This window comes from Xiphophorus maculatus, chromosome 11 (genome assembly GCF_002775205.1).
Source record: "Xiphophorus maculatus strain JP 163 A chromosome 11, X_maculatus-5.0-male, whole genome shotgun sequence".
NCBI lineage: Eukaryota > Metazoa > Chordata > Actinopteri > Cyprinodontiformes > Poeciliidae > Xiphophorus > Xiphophorus maculatus.
In genome coordinates this window covers 5,176,706-5,203,625 of record NC_036453.1, presented here as the reverse complement: position 1 = coordinate 5,203,625, position 26,920 = coordinate 5,176,706, and the positions used below count along the sequence as shown (strand labels likewise).

The 26,920-nt window shown below is 35.7% G+C and overlaps 1 protein-coding gene across 6 annotated transcripts; it reads right to left on the bottom strand.

Moving 5' to 3' along the window:
• grxcr2 (glutaredoxin and cysteine rich domain containing 2) lies at positions 1–26,399 on the bottom strand. 6 transcript variants are annotated; one of them, XM_023342818.1, is made up of 11 exons: positions 25,982–26,399; positions 25,684–25,774; positions 24,993–25,147; positions 24,824–24,863; positions 22,583–22,682; positions 16,322–16,388; positions 14,256–14,321; positions 13,675–13,858; positions 9,946–10,055; positions 7,009–7,236; positions 1–5,193 (listed from the first exon to the last, which is right to left on the bottom strand). In XM_023342818.1, exons 6-11 carry the CDS (start codon positions 16,334–16,336, stop codon positions 5,020–5,022), a joined length of 777 nt encoding a protein of 258 aa, XP_023198586.1. In that variant the 5' UTR covers positions 16,337–16,388; positions 22,583–22,682; positions 24,824–24,863; positions 24,993–25,147; positions 25,684–25,774; positions 25,982–26,399; the 3' UTR covers positions 1–5,019. The 6 variants fall into 6 exon arrangements, with proteins under 6 accessions (XP_023198586.1, XP_023198585.1, XP_023198589.1 ...); XM_023342817.1 differs by having other exon boundaries at positions 22,583–22,659; positions 25,684–26,399; XM_023342821.1 differs by lacking the exon at positions 16,322–16,388 and having other exon boundaries at positions 25,684–26,399.
• Positions 26,400–26,920: the final 521 nt, after the last annotated feature.

Below are 26,920 nucleotides of genomic sequence, written 5' to 3'. Positions count from 1 at the left end.
ATAAAAACCCAACATTTACAATAATAAATTTATGATTATACTGTACTTTAATAAAAACTCTTATTCTCTCTTAAGCTCTTGTTCTCATATTGTCATGTGTTTGAACCTGTGCTTAATGTGCTCTGTGGGTATTTAATGCATTTTTCTAGACTTGCTTTCTAAAGCATGAATCCATATACGTGAAAATTGCATAAATCTGGTCAGCAATACACAAATAAAAAGAACAAAAAATATTGAAATGAATGAATGCAGGTCTGCATTACTCTGTTCTAATTAAAGAAAAAATAAGGCATACGCAGATCTGTGTATACCTTATTCTTAGAGTGACAGAATTCAATGAACTTAAAAAATGTTGTGTAGTTTAGGTTCCAGTTTCTAAGTATAGCAAGCATAATGTATTTGGTTTGACATTTGAGTGTCTTTTACCTTTCCCCCTTATCCCTTTGGGCCAACACAGGACGTGAGAGGCCAAGAACAGTTTTGTGACCCAATTCTCTACCATTCTGGTTGCCCAGTGGAATAAAGAGTGAGAATTGTGGTTAAAAGGTTCAAAAGCACAGCCTTAATGTCCATACTGTTAGAAGACGTCTGAGCAGAGAGGTCAAAGGAAAAGAAAACAAAGGTCTTTGAATTAGCCTTCCTGTACCGCTGTAATTTGATTCTTGTTCGAGCTCTTGGCCAGATATGTCCTCGGCCATATTGCTAGCTCCATATCAGAATGCGGGTTTGGTGACACAATAAAAGTAAAAATGGAAATTACCTGTGCAAGGAAAGGTCCACAAGTAATGTGAGGATAATGGGTTTAAAAACCATCCAGATGGTTGGTCAGCTCAGGGTTGTGACATGGAAACCTTGAGGAGTTCATTGAATAATTATTTGGGCACCGTTTTTGATTGATTTTCTTTTATCTTGATGCAGAAAAGAAAAAAAAATACTCATTTCAGCTCAGTGCAGTTTGTATGTTGTTTATATACTGAAAATGACTATTTTTAGCCCTGGCTTGTTTGTGTAACTTTTAAGAAAATAGCCTCTGGCTAAAAAACTAAGTCCTCTGTGACTAATAACATCAACTGATGTTTAAATCGTATTTTTTTTCGGTTTATGATGGCTCCTGGCAACATAACATTCACCACAGAGAAAATACATAACTGCCTCAGAGATATTGAGGTACGAAAACATAGTAAGAACATAAAAAAATTTTCTCATAAGAATCCCAGAATACAATAGAAATATGATTGACTGCCTCTAATTTTAGCAGGAATGGGTAAGGTGTAATTAGATGTAATTATGCAGTGATGCATTTGTGGTTGTGTGCCATTTATAGTAAAAGCTATTAGCATATTCATACAATGTTTCATAAAAAAGAAACATTCCAGAATTACATATCGAGCATTATCATTAAACTTTCTTTGTTATCTTTATGATGCATCTCTCACTGCTGAATACAGATTACGGAAAGAAACTGACATTTCAGGCTCAAAGGAGGCCTTGAGAAAATCAAAGGTGTAAAAATCAACAATAAATCTAAGCCTATTGCTTATTGTTTATAATCCACTATGATACAAATTTGATCATGATGCTAGAGCATAACAGAGGTATCATGTATGTTAAAAAGAAATAGTAAAGAGTTCAAAAGTTTTATATTAAGCTCTGAAACAAGTTGAAAAGCAGTAATCCATGAATTAACAGCATATAAATTGGAGGTCTGTAAAATGATTGTAATTATTGGCCTGTAATCCCATTATTATCTTTAGGCAATTTATAATTTAAGTGTGTAAGAAAACTAACTTTTAATTATATTTAAATGCTTCTGAAAATATTGCCAGTGATGGAAATGTGATGTTCTCTGTCCTAAATCTCACAGCTTTAGGAATTTGGTTACCAAGGTGGCAAATCTGCTTCAAAGGCGGTGTAATATCACATGGGAACTAAAAGACTGAACAGTCAGTCATTTGGAGGCTATGGCTGAATATTTGCGAGCATTGAAGTTGTGTTGTAACAGTGTTAATTTTGATACAGACTAAATCCCTATCCGTGAACATCAAAAAGCTTCTTTGAATTTGTAAAACCTACTTTCAGTGTGAGAGCAAAAATGGAGAAAGGTTATCAGCATGTTCATCAGGATACTAACAGTGTGAGGGTTTCCTGTGCAGCTGAAGCTCACAGCAGACTTTGTTATTTTGCACAATTTGCAGGACGTGTATCTTTCAGGAATTGTAGCCATTGGGAAGTTATGAACTCTCTGAGTTGCTACTCATTCTTTTTCCTCCTCACTCTGCTTCTGTTCTTTATGACATTGCATTTGAATTGCAGCCTAAAAAAGCTTGTTTTTGTTTGTCTATGTTCAATTTAGAGGTGTGCCTTTTTCTACCCAGCTGGGAGCTCTTTACTATGTGCAGTGTGGTGACCACCAATCTCCATATGCAAGGGACTTAAGCATAATCAAAGTTTTTCTGTTTGATTTCAGAATGTATACTGATAAAGCTGCTGGGCGAACTCATTGTTGTTGCATCTAGATTGGGTTCTAGAGCCAAAATGAATTGTAATTACGGTGCATTTCAATAAATCGGCTTTGCTGTAAAACAGCAAGCTCTGTGTAGGTGTAATTAGGTTGTAGCCCTTGGCTCATTTACCTCCAAATTCTCTGATGTCAGAGTAACACAGGTGCATGCAAACCATACATTAATGATAAGCTTCTACTGCGTCCAGGTAGGCTCCTCCACGCAGCACTCGACCCACTTACTCTGTCACCAATGAGCCACAGTAATCCCACTACTAAAGTATTAGGTTGAAAACAGCTGCAAGACTCTCTGATTCAATCATTTCTAATGGATTGTGCAAAGCTTACTCTATGCATCCCAGAAGATCTCAACAACAGCAGAGAACATCCACATTATTTTCCATTTTTAGAATCCCAGTAACATCTAAAGAGTTGAGCAAAATCGACTGACAAAGATTGATTTGTTTCTTTAATACAAATTTTCTTTATCTTGCTGAAGTTTGATGAGTAAGAACTTATTACTGGACTTTGGACATGGGTGGATGCATCTGTTTGTCATCAAACAGATGCATCATATCATATGCATCAGCTCTTATGAGTAGAAAACATTTTAACTTTTTCACTGGACATTGTACCTCAGAGTATTATTTGCTAGCCAGGAGTCGTAAGAGTGGATTGCTTAATTTAAAATTGAATATATGTTTTGATGAATGTGAAAATTTCTTACCAGTAAGTTTAGAGTGAAAGGGGACAAAATAAATTGCAACCATTAAATAAAAGTTACATATTGTTATAATGAAAAAATGTATCTGAATTTTAGTTCTTTATTAGTTACCTAGAATATAGGCAATTAATTTAGAACACCACAAGAATCTGGTGGAGAGTCATTTAAAGCTGTGAAGATTTTTAAGTGAAAGGTGACCATACCAAGGAAAATCAAACGTAATCTCTGATGCCAGAATTTGTTTGGTTAACCTGCTGGCTCTCTGTTATTAATGATTGTGTGGTATCTGCAATGTTTGGACTTTTTTGCTCCACCCATGTGTTAAAGAATGTTTGCAAAATCAGTTCTGTTTGATCAGCTTGAATATTTTGTTCTTTACAAAACTCATTACTGATACATAAATTACTCAGTGCAGAATTTGTGTTACTGGTAATACTGCTAATAGATACCAGCAATAATTAGTCTTTATTGAATGTTGATAAGGATAGGCAGAGGTACAGGATGAATAAAAATCCTCAGAGTTTGGTAAAGGAGCAATACTTTATACAATAATTCACTTATATGAAACTGTTTGTCTACAGGTTCAAATCCAAGAAAAAAATTGTTACAGCATAGAAGATATATGTTAACTTTTCCCCATTTTCTACCCACTACATCTTTAACATGATAAAAAAACAACAATGCAGAATCCTCCTGAATTGGTTCATTGTATTTCTTGTTCAGAGCAGAACAAGAAATACAATGAATAGGCTCAAGTTGTTTTGAGGATTGAACGCAGCGTTAGATTTGGGGCCCATCAGTCACCAACCACTACATCAACTACAACTTCTCCCTTTTATTGCCCTTTAAATTGTTTACATATTGTACATTGTGAAATCCCTAGTGATATTGTTTACTAATAGCCTAGTAAGCTAACTGCTATCTAGATTATATATCGGAAATTTTGCTTTGTTTGACATAATACGACATTCACTTCACTTACTTTAATAAATAAATTTAATTTTAAAAAAATGTGCAGAAAATGTGATTTTTGTTTTAGGTTGTGATCAAGAAAGATTCCAAATAAGGAGTGCTAAAGTACATGAGCAAAAGAAAATTGTATGTGCAGTAAATGGGCATGTTGCACTTCATGTATGAAATAGTGCTATTTTAGTATAAAAACAGCATTTTGAACATAGAACATGAACCATGTGTACTGTTAACTTGATGAATTACAAATTTTTCTTTTTTAAAAGTAGTTGATCTACAATACCTTATTTAGAAAACATTTTTCTTTCACGCTATAACTTTTTCATACTACATCCTTATTTTCAGTGTTATGTGTTTTCTCCCGTTTAAAATAAATGAACAGTAATTAGCTTTGAAGAATACATCATTTTGACATGATAAAGGTTACATTCTCTCTGATTAATAAACTGGGAAAAAGAACATTTAACCTCCACATTTTTCATATTAATTAAAATTATAACAAGGTTGTTGAGCCAGGTTTGACAGAGAATAGGCACACAGATGCAAAAAAGAGACAACAAAAAAGGGATTATGTTTTTGTGTTATCTCATGCAACATTCACTGCACACAGTAATTGTTATTTTATGATTTTTGTGTCTGCAGAACAGACATTATTCCCTTGTCTTCTCATGGCTTGTGGTTCCTTGTAGAGCTCTGAAACATCCCAATAACATTTTGGGATTAAAGCAGTGTTGCAGCAGAGGCAGTTCTGACAAGGCAATAGCGCATCGGTCACACACTCAGCGCTGCACTCTCATCGCCAGACATGGGTACTGGCCAAATGGTGCTATTTACTGGAGCAGGACTGGCACCTCTCCAGACCATCGGGGTAGCAGGCTTGGCAACGTAGATCACTGATGGACTCATTGAAGCGGTTCGCTAGCATGGACAGCTTGCTGCCATGACACAGGGAGCATGGAGCGCAGCCTGAACCACCACAATGCTGGCAGCTGTCGGTCTCCTGGAGACAGAGCAAACACATTAGGGGAGAAAATAGGAGGTGGGAGAGAGAAACTGTGAGGTAGGGCAAAGGGTGAATAAGGAGTAGAAGAGGCTGGATGGATGGGGGAATAAAATAAGAAGCAGGTAAACAATGCAGAAGCAAAAAATGGGAGATTGTTGAAAGATCAAGGATAGGGCAATGCCATATGATTTGTTTTTATTACAGAACTTGGTGTGGTGGTCCTGCTTTTTAATTATTAGAATTCAGTCTATGGTTTAATGCTTTTCAATGATCTACATCTGTCCTCCATTCCATGAACTGACACAGTTATAGTTTTACATTGTACAGTTTGTTTTACAGCTGTTTCAAAATGGATTAATCCCAACCCCAGGCCAGTTCATAATTAACAAATGTTAATACAACTGCCCAGTCTGAGTGGCCTGCCTTCAGGGAAACTCAAGGAAACTTAATGACTTAATGAGATTTTTTTTCCAACAACATTTTTAATCAGTGTCTGTCTTAAATAGGTACAAGTTAGGAAAATGCATAATTATATAGCAATTTTCTTACTTACAGCCACACTGTCAGCAAATATTGAACAAATGAAAAGTATCCATGTAGATTGACAAAAAGAACAAAAAGATTATAAAATACTCCCTGCTATTGTTATTCAGCACAATAAAGTCAATGAAATGCCTTCAAAATTTGCTGGGATAAGTGGTATCATCTGTGAAAATTTATAATGCAAGTCATGCTCGAAGTCATGCTTTCAATCTCCATATTTAACCTGCATGTTACTCATAAATATTATGAGCTCAAAGTCTGAGACAACAGTTCTCAACTGGGGAAAGAGTGGATGGCTACCTCAGAGAGTCGGGGATTAATATCTTCCTCAAGCGGAGGGGTTCAAGGATCTTGGTTTGTTGTTTACAAATGGGTCTAGAACCAAGTGGGAGATGGATGGATTATTGTGGCCTCATTTGCAGAAATGCTTCCTGTCTGAAAGACTTTTACAATTCTGAATTTGGGTTGTAAGTAACAGGCTTATAAGTTGTAGTCATAACAACCACATTAATACGATGATTGAAGTCATTTCAGGGGCCATTCAGGTCACTTGAGTCACAGGCGCTGCCCTCTAATTGGTTAATGTTTGCGTCATTATCACTTGACGATCCAAACATGTCACATAACATGTTAGACAACAATTATTCTAATTACATGACATAACATTTCTCTTTATAAATTGTTAACTATTAACAGCTTTCAAACTTGGGCAAACATAAAAATGATAGAAGATTATCTTGGGTCTATGAAACAAATAAAGCACAACATGAACGTTTTTCAGATGCAGCAAAAATGTGGCAATAACAAAAGCAATGAGCAAAAGATGGAGCAAGACGGTGGGGGAAAGAGCAGTAATCAGCCAAGAGAGGGAGGAAGTAATAGCAAGTTGGGTCTCCTTGCTGGCTTGTAAGTGGTAAGCAGATGCTGCAAGGGCAGAAGAAAACTGTGGACTCATCACTATGTGTTCACAGTAGACAGATAACAGCGGGACAATTGGTTAACAGTTATTGCAGCAGGAAGATCGGCATAAAAGAAGGGAAAATGCAATACTACTAATATTCTTGTTATAAGGTAAGAATGTGATGTCGACAGATAAACTTGCTGACATTTTGTAGGTAAACGTTTAAAGTGAGATTACTGAAAACCTAGAATAAAGTGAGAATTGATAAGAAGAGAGAGGACAAGTGAGACTGAAAACAAAATGACTCAAAAATGTGATAATAAAAACCTAACCACACTGTTGAGAATGACTTGGCCATGCATCATTACCTTGGTATCTTCATTTTCGATCCCATTCTCCTCTTTTTCCAGATCCTCCTGGGCCTTAAGAGCTTTAGCCCTCTTCCGACTTTCCCTATCCCTGGCCTTTGGACATCCCTCCAACTCCACTGGCGGGATGGAGTGCTGCCGCATCATTTCAGGCTTCTTTGGTGGTGCTCTGATTATGCGGAGATTGCTGGTGTAGATGATTATTTTGCCAAAGTCCAAAACTGAGGACTGAAGAAATGTCAACTTGTTACTGGATAATTAAAAAAAGTTGCATAAAAACACAAAAGTATGTTTCTAAAATTAAACCACATTCGTGCCTCTGAAAATTAAAACTTTTGTCCTGGAGTACTTTTACACACCGCAATTTGGCTATTTTATGGGACGTTCAGAATAGTGGCTTCTTCCTTGCTGAGCGGCTTTTCAGCCCATTTCAATACAGGACTCGTTTTGGCTAGTTTGCTAAGATTCAACACTGAGAAAAAAAACAAAAAAAACGAAGTCCTTCTTGAACAATATGATGGCGAGACATTTCTAAGTTGATTATAAAATTGTTTGAACAAATAAACATGAGCCGTTCCGGCACCTGCATATTGTTCTACAGTTTGCCTCATTAATTTTAATTTATCTTTAATGTGATAAATCGAATGCTGTGTGTTGTTGCTTTAAAATATATCTACAGGTGGGCCTCAATTTAACTGACATATTTTAAATTAAGCTATCAGAAGCTTACAAAGTCACAACAACATCATCAGAGGTATTTTAAGATAATGTTTAATGTCTTCTGAATTATCATCATCTTGTTTAGAAAATATAAATAATTATAGTAATTATGAATGATTAAAAACAGGAAGTGTTTAGTTTGATTTACAAATGGTCATCGGTCTTTTTATCAGCTGTGTGTTTATATGTGGTTTCAATTGTGTATGTCAGACAATACAATAAAAACACAATTTGCATTGGATTTTCAAAATAAAAGTTGCATTTAGCATCAATGATGTGAACCTTTTGTGTCAGAGGAGGATTAAAAGTTCTAAGAGGCAGAAGAGTCACACCCTTGTCAAAAACAAAACAAGCTTTGTTACTGCAGCTCTGCTAATGAGGCTTTTGGTAAATCGAAAAGCAAGTAATCCTCTATTAGAAAGCCTTACTGCAGTATAATTAGATTTTAGAGGAAACCTTTGATCCTTAATACTGACAACAATGCTGGATCCTTATATCTTTAAAGTTGTTTATTTATTCTATATGCTGCACACATATTATGTTGTCACGGGGAATAAACATTCAGAGATAAGAGGGAAACGTCTGTGTTGCGTGGAAGGTTTTATGCCTGCTTGTCAACAAAGGCTCAGTAATTACAAATCATTTAAAGTTCTTACATTATCTTCTCTAAATCTCATTATGAAACAACAACTAAAGCATTTAAAAAATATTGCCGTACAGTCATTACATGCCAGCTCAGTAATGCTCTAAACTAATAACATAATGTAAGAGTTCTGCCTTCCAATTTTAGATCAGTTCCGATGTGGTCAGTTGGCCTCTGGGTGGATCTGTGTGTGTATGTGTTTGGAAGATGAAACAATGAAAGTGACATGAATCCAGCAGGCAATGCACTGTAGCTGACCTCTGTTTCGGATTGATGCACTAATGAAGCTGCTTTCCTCAGCAGCTCAGTAAAACTGGTCCGATTGAAAAATAGAAATAAAAAGTGAACAAAAGAGAAAGAAAACCTTGTCTTTGCTCAAAAGCATTTAGTTTTAACAGTCCCTGAGTTACATTCTCTGTAAAATTGTGAAATTGATGACTATTGAAATTGTTTGGGCAAGTCTACTCTTGTCTTTCTTTTGGGTAGCCTCTGTAGTAACTGGCATGAAGTGACTTTTCAGTCATCTTTAGAAAATTAACTTGGATTGAGTAGAAATATAAATAGCCTTTACATTTTTTTTTTTACATTTTGTCACTTTACAACCATAAATCTCAATTTATTTTCAGTAGATTTCAGAACACAAACCAACTTATGTGAAATCTGAAATAAAAAGAAAATAGTAAACGACCTCCAATTTGAAAACTTAATAGCATCATGACAACCAGGAATCAAGCAAACAGGTCATGGATAAAATCATAGAAAGTTTTAAAGCAGGATTAGGTTATAAAGCACTATCCCAAGCTTTGGACATATCACAGTCATCAAAACATTAATATTACTTACAGTTCAAAGAATCATGTTGTTGAAACTAGTACATCTGTCAAATAATTTTGACTGTATTCATGCATAACTGTACAAAGAAATAGTTCAAAGGTTATTGATGTGTTAGAGTTTAGTGTAGATCAAAGTTCAGTTCTAAATCTTTTGAAGAACGTTTGGCAAGACACCAAAATTAATGGACACAGATGCTCTTGTTCCTATTTTACAAAGAATACTGGGCAAAAGAGTGAGTCTCTATCTTTACAAGCTGATGGAAGCAACACTTAATGTTTGTATATCACACAAAATCCCAATAAAATGAGGTGTGTCATTGTAATATAGTAAAAGTGTAAAAGTTCAAGGTGTGGTAGAATTTTTTTACAGCTCTGTACATGAGTCAAATTTTTAAAAATAATTTTTAAAAAATTTATTCCTCCCTGCTCTTTGTCTTTCATCATCTTTATACATATTTTTTATCAATATAACACCTTCTAAAAATGTTTCATGTGACAATACTTCTACTTTGTTGGTTTGTTTGTTGATTTTCTAGCGCAACTAAATCTGATTTTATTGGACGTTGATTAAAATGCCTAAAACCACTTAAGAAACTTTTGTAAGTTCCAACCAAAGGTAAATCTGCAGTGAAAAATTCCTGCAAGGAAAAATAAATCAAGAAAGTGCTTAAAACTTTAGACTTTCAGGCAAATAAGAAATGTATTTTCCATTTTCTCATCCCAAACAGCAAGCTTTATTACCTTGCTGTCACCCTCTGTTTCCACAGTCTGGCCACCTGCAGGCTTGTAGTTTCTCAGCCCTCTGTATACATTTATTCTTTGGGCAATGAGTCCTGTTGTTGGATAGAAACCTGAGTGAAGCAAACAAAACAAAGGAAAATCTTAGCATAGCTTGACAACTTGCATCAGAAATTTCAGAGTTAAAAAATACAACTTCCCTGTCACAAATCCTAATTTGCCTCTTGCTATTTAGCCTTTAAATATATCTGATTTAATTTTATCAGCCTGGAATCAACTAATGGGATATTTTACAGCCATATTGTTCATTTAAGTGGATGAAACTGTATTTAATAAACTGTGTGTGGCATTCTGGTTTGGAATAAAGTAATAGGGAACATGAAGATCAACATTTTCAAATATGAAAGTAATTATTCAATTCTCAGTTTGCTGCTATGTTCTCATGATCACCTTTTGTGTGAGTTTTCTATTTAAATGTAAGGAGCTTATCTTGACTGTTAGTATAATTTACATGTAAAGCAAAAATAAACTGACAACTCAAATATAATTGAGAGGTCATATTTCTCTTATTTTTAGATTTCCTTCATTGGCTCATTCAAATCAATTTGCAGAAGGTGTTTTACCTGTAACTATATCATGTTTTTCATACTTTACAATATTTTACAAGCTCAGAGCTTATCAGATTAATTATCTGGAAGTGACACTATTGCTATAAATTTGGTTTATTTTCTTGAACATAGAGAGTTTGAACCCTGAGTCAGTCACAGCAGATGGTTGTGACTTGTCCATCTCAGCTAAAGGCTGAAGGTCATCTTTCCTTTTGACTTTTGCCATATGCATTCCTGTGTATGAGGGAAGCCTGCAGATTTAATGACATGGTGCAATCAGCTTTCTCCATGTTTGTTCAAAGGAAATAACTCAATGCATTCAGTTTTTCAGAAAGGTTTATTAATACAAGATCCAAAGTGTTCTTTTTATATAAAAGCACATTTTGCATTTCATTTGGAAATGAAAATCCCATATTATGAAAGAATTGAAGTTGCTGAGGTTGAGAGTAAAAGTTCAACCATCAGCCAGGATTCCACTGATCTGCTGCCTAACTTGAAATTGTAGGGCTCTTTATGCTTCCCTTTTCTGACTGATTTTCTTTTCCAGGCGGACTTGGCACCTTTCCAAACTGTAAAAAGTATCAATACTTGCACTGTGCTTGATTGGCTAGCAAACTCATCTGACCCAAAACCCACAGAAAATCTATTGGGTGTTCTCAAGAGAAAGATTAGAGACACCAGACCCAATAATGCAGACAAGTTGAAGGAGGCTATTAAAGCAACTCTCAAGAAAACCTTCCTTAACACCTCTGCAGTACCACAGGATGATCACCTCAGTGCCACTCTGCAATGATGCAGTAATTCATTCAAAAGTATTAAGTGTACAATACATGGAGATACTTTGAATTAGGTTGACATGTCCGTAATAAGGCACAGATATTTTCACTTTTCAAATTGAATCACTGAACAAAATTATTCTATCAAAATCTGATATATTAAAACACATCTGTGTGTGTGTGGGGGGGGGGGGGGGTGTATGTGTATGTTGATCACATAGTTTTAGTGTTAGAAACCTGAGACTACAGGTAAAACAGACAAATTATATATTTTTTCATTCATTGATGAAATCCATCCTCCATGTATTGTCTATGCAGAGCTGCAAGGGAGCGAGTGTCTCTCTCTCTCGTGTTCCTTCAGTAAGAAATAATTCTCCTAAGTGATGACAGTTTGTTTAGCACATTCTCATTGACTGTCATGGTTTGCGATTCAGTGAATTTGATTAACTACTGCCATTGATTCATTTTAATTACTTACTTTTTTTCCAACTGAAATAAGAATTAATTTATTAGGTCTTAAGTTTTGCTGCACTTAATATGCAGATTAAGCAAAACATAGAAAGTGTAAAATGACTGCCAGAAGTCTTTTGACCAGAGAGCTAGGAGCATTTAGCTTCCCAAATGATTTATGGGATGCTTGCTCAGAATGTGAGATTGGTGCAATGTCAGCAATTTATGTTGGCATATATATATATATATAATTTCAAAGTTTACATCTGAATATGCTTACTCTCTTTCTCCACAGATAATTCCAAGTCTGGTCAAAGCAAAACTCTGTTCACACAAGTGGAATCGTGATTTAGATCCTTGTTTTGTTTTGACCAAATGTAATTTGTCTTCCTTTCTCCTCACATCTTATTTCAATCATTTAAAAGTCCAAAAACTTTTTTAAAACTCCTTAATTGACATACCTATAAATATTGTAAACAAGTCAAACTTTTAATGCAGATGTTGCGTTTTTATCCTGATTTTATTTTCTTTAATTGATTTTTATTTATTTTATTGAGATTGCTCAATAAAAATATCGATAACTGATCCTTCTAATCATCATATATCAATTGATATATTATGAGTCTGACGGATCTTTGATAGATTGAGACTAATTGGTTTATTGGCATAATTAAAAGTATTATTATGAGGCAACAATAATCAGTATTTTAAGATCGACTGAATCTGACTGTTGTTTTTTCACTAAAATTGGATTTAATTAGACCATGCAATTGGATTTAAATTGGTGTGAGTCTACACAATTTGATCACAGATACATGGAATTATTCTTGAACTGGCAAAGTGTAGATGAACAAAACTCAGCTGGCAAATTCTGGTGCAAACATAATGTTGCTCTACAAGTGTATGTGTCAAACCCAAGCCTGCACGCCAAATGTGGCTTACACAATAATATTCGGCCTGTGAGATACTTCCAAATGTCTGTATTGACACAATGTAGAATAGATACATGACGTAAGATTTTTCAATCTGTTTCCAATGAGCCTGTGTTGCTATGTAGCCTCAGTTTCCCGTTCTTCACTGAAAGGTTTTATCCCAGAAGTGGTTTTTCCTTCCCATGGTAGTTTTAACTACTTTTCCTTCAAATCATGTTGAACCAGCATGTCAAATATCCTCTGACATCTGACATGCATTTTATCTATTTATTTATTTATTTTTTTAAGAATGTTGTTTGGCAGTAGTGGCCTTTTTTCAACAGTAATCTGACAGGGAAGAGGCTGAGCTAAGGGAAGAAAAACATGTAGTAAAGGTACCAAGGACGGGACTCCCACTTGAGACGGCCGCATCGGTCTGCAGCCTCTGTAGACGGAGCATCCACTCTAACCACTTGCTCCATGCAACGACCCCTGACATGCATTTTGATCTACACAACAGCTCACTGAATATTTTCTCTTTTTTAGAACAAGCTTTATAAATCCAACAGAGGGTTTTGTGTAAAAATCCCAGCAGATCAGAACAGTCAGTCAACAACAACTATGCTATGTTCAAAGTCACTTAAATCCCGTTTCTTTTCCATTCAGTTCAGTGTGAACTTTGGAAAATTGCCTTTGCCAAGTCTAGATGTCTAAATACATTGAAGAGCAGCCATTTAAGTTAATAAATCACTGCTTATGTTAACAACCAGCTGAACAAGTGTGCCTACCTTAAGTGGGGAGTGAATATTTTGTTTATAGGTTAAATACAATGTGAATGTACATCATTCAAAAGGTCAATAAATGAAAATCCAACTGCAAGTACTGCATGTGCTCCCATATGGAAAACAGTTTTAACTAAACAGTATATCTGTGGTTTACAAGCAAACTAAAATAGAGTCATAAACATGTTGCACTAATAAAACCCACCTTGTTCGTCCCTATTAGTCTCCTCAAAGCTGCAAAACTGCTTCATCTCAAGGTGGCTGGGTGGGATTTTACGGTGGATAAAGCTGTGAGGGTATTTTTCCTCTGGACTTTCCAGCTCCTGACCGTCCTCATACACGTGTTTCAGCACCCGACCACTGTAGGAGGATGCTAGCTTGAACCTCACCTACAGTTTCAGGGAGTAAAAGGTATGATTATGCTCCTCTGCTCAGCAGCTTTTTGACATTAAAAAGATGCAGCATTAACAAGAGGCAGCCTTAAAATAGAAGAAGATATGAGAGTGAAAAAAAAGCTGTTTGGTCTCTGAAGAAGGAGGGGGGTCTGGGCATTCACACAAGGCTGAGCTTCATTTCTCTGTTACAATTAGGATTTTATCAAAATCAGATACAAACTAAGAAATTCATTCTTAGTTATAATATCAAGTTTTTTTTTCACTGATATTTTAGATCTGTTAAATTATTTTTCAGAAAAAATAACAATCAGTTGATCTTAATTTTTACTCTGACAGATTCAGCACTTCAAACCTATAAAGCTGGAAGAAAGTAGTTCCATAAATAACTTGCCTTTCTGGGCTTGGTGCCTTCATAGCGCTGGTTCAGCTTTCTTTGAAACTCCTCCATGGCAGATGACTGAGGATGAGGTGAGGAGAAAGCGTCAGTCCATCTACAAAACCCTTCTTGAGTAGAATGGCACTAGTTTGACACGATGCTGCCTTGGGGTGAGGTGGCTGTGTGGACTGATGGATTAAAATATTGGACTGATTTCCAGCTTGGTGGATGAGAGTCCGGATGAAAAGCCGTGTGTAAGGAGTGGGTGGATGTAAAGTTAGAATGAAAAAGGCTCTGTGTCCTGCCCCCAGAGTTTGAGTGTACCTGCTGTTTTAAGGGACCCACCTTTTTAGCTCCTCGTGCTAAATTATTCACAGCTAGATCGTGTGTACAAAGGGGTGGTTGAGAAACTAGAAGCTTCATCATCAAATAATTATGATCACTGAAATAGAAAGTATCTAGGACCTGTGTGCAGTTCTGTGGTCGAAATAGTGAGAAAGTCTGTGAATTTGTGCATGTGTGTGTGGGAGTAAAGTACTTGCAGCACTGTCACTGGATCAGAGCCAAGTGCATTAGTATTGAAAAATAAACATAACATTTGAAACTAGCTGCTGTTTTATATGAAACATTTGAATTAAGGAAAACATTTCTGTCTATCAAGGCCCAGATGCCACTAAATTAAAATATCAGTCTAGTAAGATTTTTCTTGTTCAGGTTTTGCATGTGCAAAAAATAAATACACACCATGTTAGAATGTGTATTTCTCATTTTAGTCCTAACTGGTGGTCTGTAAAAAGGTTTTTCATTATTGAGGCATTGTGAGAAACAGATTGATTAAAAAAGATGAATAAAGACAACGAGCTATGTCTAGACCTTTGCCACCATGGCAAAGGTCTAGACATACTTACAGTATTGGTTATAGATGTATTTCTAAACCTCTGTTACTCCCATTTGGTCCATAATTTGGAAATAGAAGCAACATAATTTCACCATGAACCAGCAAAGTATGATTTATTTCTGTGTAGTCAAGATTTTTTATGCTTTAATTTATGAACTCAGTGTTTTTCACCTGTCTGTGTAGATTGCTTGGTTTGTGACATTTGCAGTAAATTTTATGTCACTAGATCCTTTATTCATTGTTAACCAATAAAAAGCATTATTTTCTTATAAGGTCCTGTGGTTTTTCCACTTGAAATATTTATTTACAAACACCCAAAAGTTAAGTTATTCATGTTTAAGATCAAGCCAATTTCCAGTATCAGGTCTATGAACATCATTCATGAGACTCTCTGACAAATGTTAAAACAACTGAAATCAAATTTAGAATAAGCAGTATTAAAATTTATGTTTAAACAATTTTCATCTTAGCTGCTTTGCAAGAATTTTGACTTTTATTGCCATAATTTATACCATACTAGAGCCCTTACAAGGTTTATGCCATTCCTTTTCCTTAAGTAAATGTGGGACACTTGAGAAAGATTCAGCAACGTAGAATATACCAAAAAAAAACCCCAAAAAAACAAAACAAAATTGGAATACCAAAGCACATTTTTAAAAAATCAGGAATTGGACTGGAGTCAAAATATAAAACCAGAGTAAATGTCATTAAATCTGTTGGCTACATTAAGGCTCCAATGATATACCTGGAAACCAATAATTTTTCAAGTAGACTTACTTTTCCTTTCTGGAGATATGATGTCTCTTTTTCTAGTAAGACATTTTTACTTGTCTCTATAATAAAGACCCATGTGTTACCTACAATTAATGAGGCCTCAGTTCAATTTATGTGGCCTACTGATCCATGACAGTGTAACAAAGGGCACATTGTATGCAATGTAAAGCCTCAGAAATTGAAGAAGGTAAAATAGATGGAGTCATTACAATGTATCATTTGGTATGAGAGCATAAATAAGAGCCATAAAACACTGACCTGTAATTCAACTACACACAAAAGTAATGTAAGCCATTTATAGTAAGACTGTTTTTATAACATCCTGTTGAATTCTTGTTTCAGTTCTGTTACACATGTTGTAATATGTAATTTCTTGGAAATACAGAGTCTCTCAAGGGTAAGTAATCACCTTTGAACACACCATCAGCTGAAGTAACGTGTGGAGTCAAGTCTCTCACTGCATCATCTAAAGTCACCTGAAGACAGAAGAGCTCTACAGATCATCTATATAATCATGCTCTTGCACCGAGGCTGGCTTTACTTTAAAAGCATATCACATTCAACTGTTTTCCTGTGATGATACCATTTTTCTGCCTGTAAAGGCTGGCGGCAGTGCTTCTCTTCAGGCCCAATCAGGAACATTGTTTGAGATACAATCCAAAGACCTGATCCCAGATGGTTATAAAAGTCTCATTTGCTCATTACACTGTTAAACTCTCCTATTTGTTTAAAAATCTTTGAGTCATTTTTGATCACCTCAGTCAGTTACTTAGGCATTCCCTCCTGAGGAAAATTTCTTTATGAAAAAATGTTAAAGTAGTAACAGATTTTTGATGGACTTTCAAAGAAAGCAATTAGTATCTTTATCCTGCAGGTCATTCGAAAACAACAGTTCCCTTTAAGTGATTTAATTACATTCAACAGTCACATCTGTAACTTCAGATTGTCACTTCCATAATTGCCTCGAGGCACAACGGGTCTGACTTTTGCTTTGAGTAGTGCTGCAAGTGTGGGTCAACTATTTAGACATTCATGTTAGGTTTCAGCCTACTTTTGAATTCCTAGTGGTGAAAGCTTTTAGAGTTAGATCAAATGAGGACTGTTTAGATTAGAGTCAATGCATTTATCTTCACTATATACTACAGTATGCTGTATGCACTCAAAGTCCTTTCATACATTCATGCATTATGGAAATATCCAATTAAAATTGGTTTACAAATATTTCTTGCCATTAATCTCAGTTTTTAAAAAAGCAGCTATGGTAGTAGTTTTCATGCATTTCTAATAACCAGTTTTTCAGAAAAACACTACATGCATGGAGAGTTAAATTTCAGAGTTATTGTTTTAGATGACAGTTATTAAAATTAGTGGGAATATGAAGTTTGACAGAAAAAAGGGAAGGGAGAGGGGGTGTACTGAGAGCAGGCAGATACGATCTCCTGTCTCTTTCCTGACCGAGAGTCATCTTAATCAGATTGCCGAACAAGCATGTATGCCTACTCAGGCAAGAAATTGTTTTGGATGCATCACAGAGACGGAACTGTTTAATGTGCCGGATTCGTGCCGCTTTCGGTTTAATAATTGCCACTAAATCTGGCTCTCAGTGTCTCCACATTAGCAGTTCATGTATATTCTATTATCTCCATTATTCCCCCCCTCCCACCTCAGCAGAAATTGTAATATAATTTTCAGCAACCACTTACAGTACATTTTTCACACCAGTCATCCCCTTTTTCTCTTCAGTGCTCAGATAGTGCAGATGGACATATTATTTTCAGTTATTAAAGAATTTCAATAATGAGGAAAAAAGATACTTTATTATATAAAAAAATGAACTCTAAAGAAATCTATTTTCCATTGTCAGATGTCATTTCTCTGTTCCCTGTTGTGGTCAGCGATCCATACTCTTGGATATTTGTTCAGTTTTAAAGTAAAAGTGGAAGAGCTTTTTATAAAAACCAGTTTGACTTTGCTTCTGCAGTTTAAACATAAGCTGGAAATTTTAATACCTTGGGATATTTTGTGGAATCTGATTTGGGAATGCAGAAAGCAGCGTTTCCATTGAGTCAGATCTGTTCAGCATTGATGCCAGACTCATGAAAGCCCCACCGTCTTTCTTGTCCTGGTTGTTGTTTTCATAAATGAGAATTCAATGCACAGCTCAGCGAGGGAGACTTCCTCCATGGGGCTCTGCAGGTCACATCAGTTCAGGTGGCTTAGAAACCTGATAAGGATTCACTATGTTCTCTGTTCTTGAGACGTATTCAAGGCACAGCCAGCTGGGAAGAAGGCTTGGAGGACAACGTCAGAATCTCTGAAAGGATTGGATTTCCAATTATCTTTTTCACAGGAAGAACTGGAGGACGCTGCTCAAGATTCACAAACTTGGAAATTTGGGTGGCTCACCTCTGCTTCTGTTAACACATGTCTTCTTTCCAATTCCAAATGTGCACATTGTCAAAATTTCCTAAAACACTTTAATGATGACAAAACTGAAACCCTTAACATATAATTAAATTAGACTGCTGCCTCAAAACAGCCTCAGTATCAGTGGTTTAAATAGAACTGCTAACACATTCAAATTTCATTATCTTAATTATGGTGTCTATCAAATGATGGATTCTGCAAGTCAGAGTCAAGTTAATATTTGATATTTCAATGGGACTGGTTTCCTATCTCATTTTAATTAGCTCTGTGCTAATGACAATGGGTGTACAGCTCCCATGAAAACTTAAACGGTATGCAGAACTAATGTCTGAAGTGTGACCGAAGCCTGCTCTTGTGACCACTTCAATCCCCTTTAATTTCACCTCTAAAAATAAATCCCTTCTCAGAAATGATGCTTAATTGTCTCGGCAAACCACCAAAATGAGGTTCAAGATACAAACACAGGCAGTTAGGCCATGATATTCTTGACATGAACTGTAACTTCATGCAAAATCTGTTTTTAATACGGTTTCTAAAGTGACCACAGTTAAAAACAGCCCGGTTTGATTATTTTGCTGATATAATCCTGGACTGACCACACCCTGAGCAGATTAAAATATTTAAATCAAGTATTTTTACAGCTTTTGTTACTGTGTTTGGCCTTGTACCTTACAGTCATTATATTAATTTCTATATCTAAAATCATGAAATATGTAAGAAACATTAGCAAGTATCATTCTACATTGTACTATTTATTTCTTTATCTTTGTATATTATGTATACACACATAGCCTGCATTTTAACTCGAGTCGAGCAAATTTCAATCTCGTAATCTGTTGATGACAATGACAAATAAATCTTATCTTATCTTATTCTACACGTTTTATTTAAGTTTACAAATATCTTTGTTACTGAAATAATTAAGATGTCATATTATTATGCATATTTTCTGTTTTAATAAAGCACTTTGATCATGTTTTACATTTTACTTTTGGTGGCTGAAGGTTTTGTGAAATTCTTATAGCAGCCCAAGCCAAGCTAACAGCATACTAGAGCTGTTTTTCAATGGTGAGAGAAAATACTTAAATCACCAACAGTGAACATTTTCTGTTAGGACTGCGCATCACTTATTAATGCTGAATATGATATTGATGATATTGCTTATAATTACCCCCATTTCCCCAGTTTCATCTTCCTTTTTCATCATAGCAATGTCCCCAAGACTCTCCCTAAGCTTTCTGATCTTTTTGACAATTATATCTATACAGAAGTTGGTAAAAAGGACAGTAAAGGTCTATTTAAGTGGCAAAAAACAATGAAGGGAGACACAGTTTTATTGCATGACAATATATTGCATCCAGACCTAGCAGTATATGCTATTGCAAATACTGCAGACAATGTTAATGTGATGACAGCAGTGATTCATTTTATTGCACTGCTCTTCTTCTTGCACAATAACAAGGACTCTTGAGACTTAACAGACTGAAGTCACATGTCACATGTATTTTTCCAACATCTCCAGCTTTAAAAACTCTAAACAACTATAAATAAAACTCCACTGCTGCTACATTTGAGTTTTCAAGAGTGAAAGCAATTTTTATATATTTTATTCCCCATGCACTTGATGTAATGAATCAGGCAAAGAGGGAATATATGAATCTTTCCTGTTGCCTTAATAAAGGATGGCACATACAAATGCACAACTCTGGGTAAATCATGGAATTAAAATTTCTCAAGCTGGGAATGTCTTTGAATGTAATAGACTGGAAACCTGAGCAATGAAGTAGGCTGTGAGGTATGTCACAATGTACAAGACCTTCATAGAAAGAGAAAATTGGATCAGGCAGCAAATAGAAAAAGAAATCAAAACTTATTCAAATCATTTCTCAAGCAGCTGAGCTTGGAGAGGAATTTAACAGTTAGCACTTATTTAGCAGCAGATGCATGTGCAGGTGGGAAGGTGAACAGAAGTAAAATCCTAGAGGAATAGTGCTCTATTTATTATGTTTAAAAAATTGGTTGAATTGCCTTGGTTTATGTTACAGCCATTTGGCTGCCTCTGTTCCCATCTGATGGTTTTCTAAGCCTTCAAGGAGCATTTCATTTCAAGAGTGTCTGGCTGTATCGCAAAGAAAGGGTGGCAGATGTCACTCGAGTGGAGGGAGTTTATTCTGCTCCACATAGATGATTCTTTATCCAATACAAACACAGCAGTGGCACGAAACAAGCTGCAAACCAAAGGAAGTCAAGCAGTGTGAAATAAAGAAATTCTAAACACCAGAACCGGTAAGTCTGCATTTATGCGTCTTATAAAATTATCAAAATCAATCTTACTGTTATATATACATTCAACAAAAGATTGTGATTCTAAAAAATCCACACAATCCTTATCCAGCTTTGTCATAAAATAAACTCTGAAAGCAACCAAAAACAAAACAGGTGTAAAGAAAAGATCAAAAACAATTAATCTCCTAACGAAAAAGATCCCATTTTAGATTAACGCTTGTTATTGTCGGTGATGTTGGTGCTCTAAATATTACTTGTCCCTTGAAATCGAAATATCTTTCTGTGTATCTTTGTATTTAAAATTAGAAGTTGCACCCACACCCTCCACCTTCATTAACACTCCCAATAAAATTATATAAAAAGCTTTCAAATGAAACCTTCCTTTACTGCAGTAGTATAATTACAACCTTTAATTTCAGTACATGCATTCAGTTGTTCTCACAAAACCATTATTGCCACACATATTGGCATCTCTTTCACTTTCCTTAAGAAAAATGTAATGAGAGCATTTTACCATTTCTACTTTGTACTCTATTTTTTTAATTTGAACAGAGCCGTTAGAAACTTTTTATTGGGGATCAGTGGCTTCTATATTGTTTATTTAAACTGACACTCAGTGGTAAAACATAGGTTTTACCACTGAGAAGAACAGGAACATAAACTTAATACACAAATAAGGTTAAAATCATACCTGATTTTCAATTTTAATATAAAAGAGAAATCCACCTAAAAATAACTGAATTGTTGGAAAGCATAGAATTCATGAAAAGCTAAATTAACACAACAAAATATTTCTATGAAGGTCAAAATTCAAAAATAAGCTTCAATTTTGGGTATTTAGATACATTCCTCAAAGCACAGCAAGAAATCCCTGCAGACATAAAAGAGCCATCGTCTTTCACTTTAGTATAAAAGCTAAAATAAAGATTTTTAATGCAAATTGGTGTTATGTACAGGATTTCATGTCAAAGAAACTCTTACCTGAACCAAATATTTAAAAAATAAGAATTCCTTAACATCTTTCGCAGACTTCCCTCCCTACTGCCAACTATTTTCTTCCATATTAGGTGGAAGAAAAAATCTACTTCATGATTTTGGCAATATTTTTTTGTAAATGAATTCCCTTAGGTGTCACTTTTGCTGTTCAGTCTTGCTGTCGTGCTGAGTCTGTTTGCCCTGTTCCCATCTAGCACAGTAATTGGCCTAATAATGGTGTTCAGTGCCTAGAGTCATTCACAGTGCTTCAGTCTGTCAAAAGTTTCAGATTCATATAAGGAGGACTTATTGTGTGCTCTACTCAAGGCCTACATATAGTATTATTTTATTTATTTGTCCTGCTTTATTTTTTCTTTGCGAAAACATCATCAATGAAAGTCATGCAATAACGAATTTCTACATTTACAGCCATGACTGTCTGAGGGCAATTCAGAAGAAAATGCAATTTCAGCTATGTCACAGATCGCATGCCTTTGGCTGTAATGGGCCACAAATAAATCCACTGATGATGTTTAGAGGGACATCGTAGTACTTGTAAAGCACAAGCACATGATCAAGCACAGCCAGAACAAGTTAGAGGAAATAACCAGAAAAAGAGAAGCCTCAAATTTAGAGGCTGTTGAATCCTATAGCTCCATTTTTTGATTAGAAAAAAAAACTCTCAATACCTTCATCATCTACAATACAGGCAATAGATTAGTTCAGAGGTATTTGTTTAAAGAGGTAGGAAGCAAAACCTTTGGATTTGCTGGATTTATCATCATACCAGTGCTGAAAAGAAAGAAAACGTATTGCAGTACTAATTTGTCATAAAAAAGAAGCAGAAGCAGTAACTATGAGGCAAGAGCATGGAGATATGAGGCAAGCTATATGCTTTTTGCAATTTTGCAACCCGCTAGTTCTTTTTTTTGTTGTTCCCTCAATTTTTCTTTTCTTTCCAGTAAAACAAAAAGCAGCTTACCATCTCTCAGCCTGTTGTCTGCCCGCACATTTTGCATCTTTAGCTTCTCCATCGCTTCCTGAATCCAGTGCGATAAGCTGAGAACAAGACGCCGAAGCCCCTTACACACAAAAACAAAACATCAGGGGCAAAATGTGCTGTGGGAGTAACATGAGAATGAGGATTTAACAAACTCAACAGTAGAAGGCTGAAATAAGACGAAGGACTCATGATTTTTTTTTTTTTTTTTTGGTAAACATGTAACGAAGGTCTAATGCAGAAAGTTAAGCCTGGTGTAAAATAAACAAAGATAATTAAAAAATGTAGGACTTGCAAAATTGTGCAAAATCTGTGTAAAACAATAGAAAACTCCAGCATGTTGAAGGGGAAGGGTGTGACACAGCTGTGTTGCCATTTTTAACATCTGCTAAACCGCATGCCTGCTTGAACATGTTTATTTAAATGTCTGTGCTGATGTTTGTGGGAATGTTTGCGCTTCAGGCAAATTTTAAACATGTTACACTTTAACTATCAGTATGGTTAGCACCTCGGGTTTGTTTGCCCACAAGATTTTCACACAAGAAAGCAGGAAAATGTGAAACTTAGTGAGTGAAATAATTTCAACAGCACAGGCAAAACTATTGGCACTGTATGCAAAGTGTAGTGATTGGTATTGTTAATCTTGTTGCACAAGACGGTCAAATCTTGGCACCAAGATCAGCAAAGGCTGATTCAATAGATCTCATGAAACATAAGCCTCTTAGGTAGCAGGAAGAAAAAGCCATATATGAACAAAAAAAATACTAATAAGTTCAATCTGCTGTTAAGCTAAATGATGGGTTAAGTGAGACTTGTATTATCTGACAATATTCTTAGCAGAAATTAACTTTAGCTTCAAGAAATATTTTGGACAATAAACAGGAAAACTGAGTTCCAGGCTGATACTGACGTTTCATCTTAAATTAAATTATTTTTTTCATTTTCTCAGATTTTTTTTTCTCCGGTTTTTCAAGCCCTTTCTAGAATCACTAAATCAAGTGATTTAGTTTGGCCAAGCAGAGGCCACCACAGCACATGTTTGTCAAAGTTTAGTCTGTTCCTCCTAGCTTAAGGGGACTCTGTGCTGCAGATGACCTCCACCATATCAGCTTCCTGAGAGATTGAACTCAGGATAAATGAAATTCAGCTCACATTCCCAAAAGGTGATGTAATTTAAACAATTTTTTTTAGAGACTATATTTGTTTATTTTAAAAATGGACTAAATTACAGAAGTTTAAATTATGAGTGCTATAACATTACAATGTTATTTCCTTGAAGCTTTAGATTCTCACATGACATAGAAACATAAGGGAGATTTGCAATATTGTGACAGAGTCCTGGAAAGAATAAGCCTTGATTTCAGCTCAGATTAAAACCTGCTTCACTTTGTTTTGCTTGTTTCTTTAATAACTGTTGTGATTTAATACAACCAGTCCAAACCTGTACTGTCCCTTTGTAGTAGAGAATAATCAATAATCATTAATACTAAATGCTGTTGTTGTGACACAAAGAAGTACCTTAGACTAGCTCTTTGTGGCAATGTTGCATTAAGTCTAAGAAACTGTAAGCCCAGTTAATAAATACCCCAAAACTGGATAAAGTGGGCAGTCTCCAGAACAATGTGTAATATTTTCTTGCTCTTGAGTCACTAATGATTAATATTTTTGCAACTTTTACAAAAATATGTTTTTTCCATATTTGTTAAAACTGTCACCACTGTTTGTCTGCCATCATTGGTTACCCATGCTAACTAGCCTCAGCAATCGTTGCAGGCTATGTTAAAGTGAACCAGCTGTAGTGTAGCAGAAAGCCATACAGGGGCTTTGACCAAACGTGATTAACCTCACTAAGACGCTCCTCCTTACTCTGAATTGTTTATTTCAGAGGAGCTCAATTTTTTCACATTTCTTCTGTCTCATATTATAATATCACAACATAAGGGATAAGTTTAACAAATATGTAAAAATCTTTTTTATATATTTATTATTCTTTTCAGAAAAGTGACATACTGCAGCTGTTAAGGACATCTATCTCAGCTGTGTTGGCACAGAAAACGCAGCTGATTTTTTTTTTGGCCAGTTTGCCCAGATGTTTGTTTTGTTGCAACGGTAATGCTCCTCCTCAGAAAACTGTCAAAAAAATTGTCTGCTCCTGTCTGGAATGGAATCTGCCAGCTATCCGTCAGATAGTACCAGACTATAAGCATCAGCCATAATACTTACTGTATATATATGCTGCTTTGTACGCCTACTTGTCAATTCTCTGAAAACACAATGAAAAAACCTGCTGTTTTCTTTGCTGTTGAATGATAAATCTTGACAGCACTGAGCTAAACAGACTCCTGTAACATCATGAAGGAAGATAATGGCTTCCAACTCCTTTGACACTCACCTTCTCACTCACCCTAACCTCCATTTTTTCCTCTCCTCCTATGTTCAGTCCTTGGTCCCGATATCCTCTCCTTCCCCTCTAAGCCTGATTTGCCCGACACACCTTTGCATCCCTCAGGTCTTGCTTTCTCCCTCCTTCTGTTTGCACTGTTCCATCTATTTAGCGACACACACAACCACAGAGCTTTCCTTGAACGTATACTCCTTAGTCTCTTTTCTTTTTCACAGAGCAATCTCTTCCTGCCCAAACTGATTATTAAATCAACTGCTCTTCTTCAGAAGTGCCTTTGATTACACTTGCTTGTCTGCATGATGACAGAGCCCAGATAAACTATGATACTATGCCAAAAGATTGTAGTGCTGTTGAAGATGCAGTTAAGAAAATACTAAGCAAGGTCTCTTTCAATAATAAAACAAAAATTAAGAAATAAAATATTGAAATATCACTATCCTTTTCTGACTTTAACAGATTAAAAGCAAAAATAATCTATGTTTTATCAGATACAATTACAGGTGTATTTCTAAAACGTTCCTGACAATTTGTTAAATGATGAGATTATTTTCATGTCACTTGCTGTCATATCAATCTCACTGGAAATATACATTTTTAGAAACACAAATATCTAAAAGTTCTAAAAACACAGTCCTACAGTGGTTACTTCATTCACCACTGCAAAAAATAAAGTGTATACCTGAGATGGGAACACAGCCATCAAAATAATCCTTAAATACTTTCACAACTGCAGAGGTGCTGTGTTTAGAGGCTGCTGAGATGAAGTGACACTGGGGATAACAAAAGATTTCAAAGCTTTGTAACAAAATCCTCGAATAAACGGGAAATGTACACGCTCAAGTGAGTCCTTTTACTTCTTTTTATACGAATTTGGTAATAAGCATGACCATCAAACAATGCTAGAAAAACGATTTCATTATCCGTCTTCGTGCACCAAAACTACAAGAAAGAAAGAAAAAAAATTGGAAGGGTCTCACCGGGTTGGCGTTTGTGTGCCCGGGCGGTTCCCTTCGTCAGGCCTGGATCGCGAGCGCCTCGGGTCCGGTCAACGCTCCGTGTGGCTCTACCTTGCCTCCAGAAGACTTTTGACCCCTTTGTGAATTGCTCTGGCCACGCTTTTAGTCCAGCAGTCAGTTCTCTCCGGGCTAATCTTGCAAGCTCCTCGGACCGTCGCTCGGCGTCTCTTCCAGCGTGCTGCCACACCCCTTTCTCCTCTCAATCAAGTGTCCTCTGTTCCTTTTTATAAGTTCCGGTAAAAGTTGTGACCCAGATATATTTTTACTAAGTGGACTTTCACAAATAATATACATACATACAAGACATCCTTGTATACATATCAATACAACAAAAATTATGTGTATTTTATTAACCTATATTTTATTCTCGGAGGTTAATTTTTTTTTTTTTTTTTTTTTTGCTTGGGATACCTTATTTCATTGTGATGTCACAGCTTAAAGTAGGTTTCTTTTCTGCTGTCTGCTCCGTTTTACTGGGGTGCAAAATGTTGCAAAGTTCCTCTATTGCCTGCCATTATTTTATATTTTATCCCACTTTTTTTTTTTTTTTACATTTTATGTTACTTTCCATGTTCATTTTTGTAGATTAGAATTTTCATGTTGTTACAAATTGTTCCATTGTTTGCTTTTTTATGTACTGTTGTCTCTCTGTTCAACATCCCCAATAAGTGTTTTATTTCAGAAAACACACCCTGGAACACACACTTCCAGCTGATCCTCAGCCCAGAGCTCTCAGGGGAAAAACAGAGGAAGTGGAATCTGCTTTTACATAAACGAAGGTTGGTGCACTGATGTCGTCTAGAACACATACAGTCCTCACCTGGAGTACTTTAATAGACTGTAAACCTTTTTATTAACAGAGAGTTTTTCTTGTCTTTTTGTTTCATCTCACCACAAGCC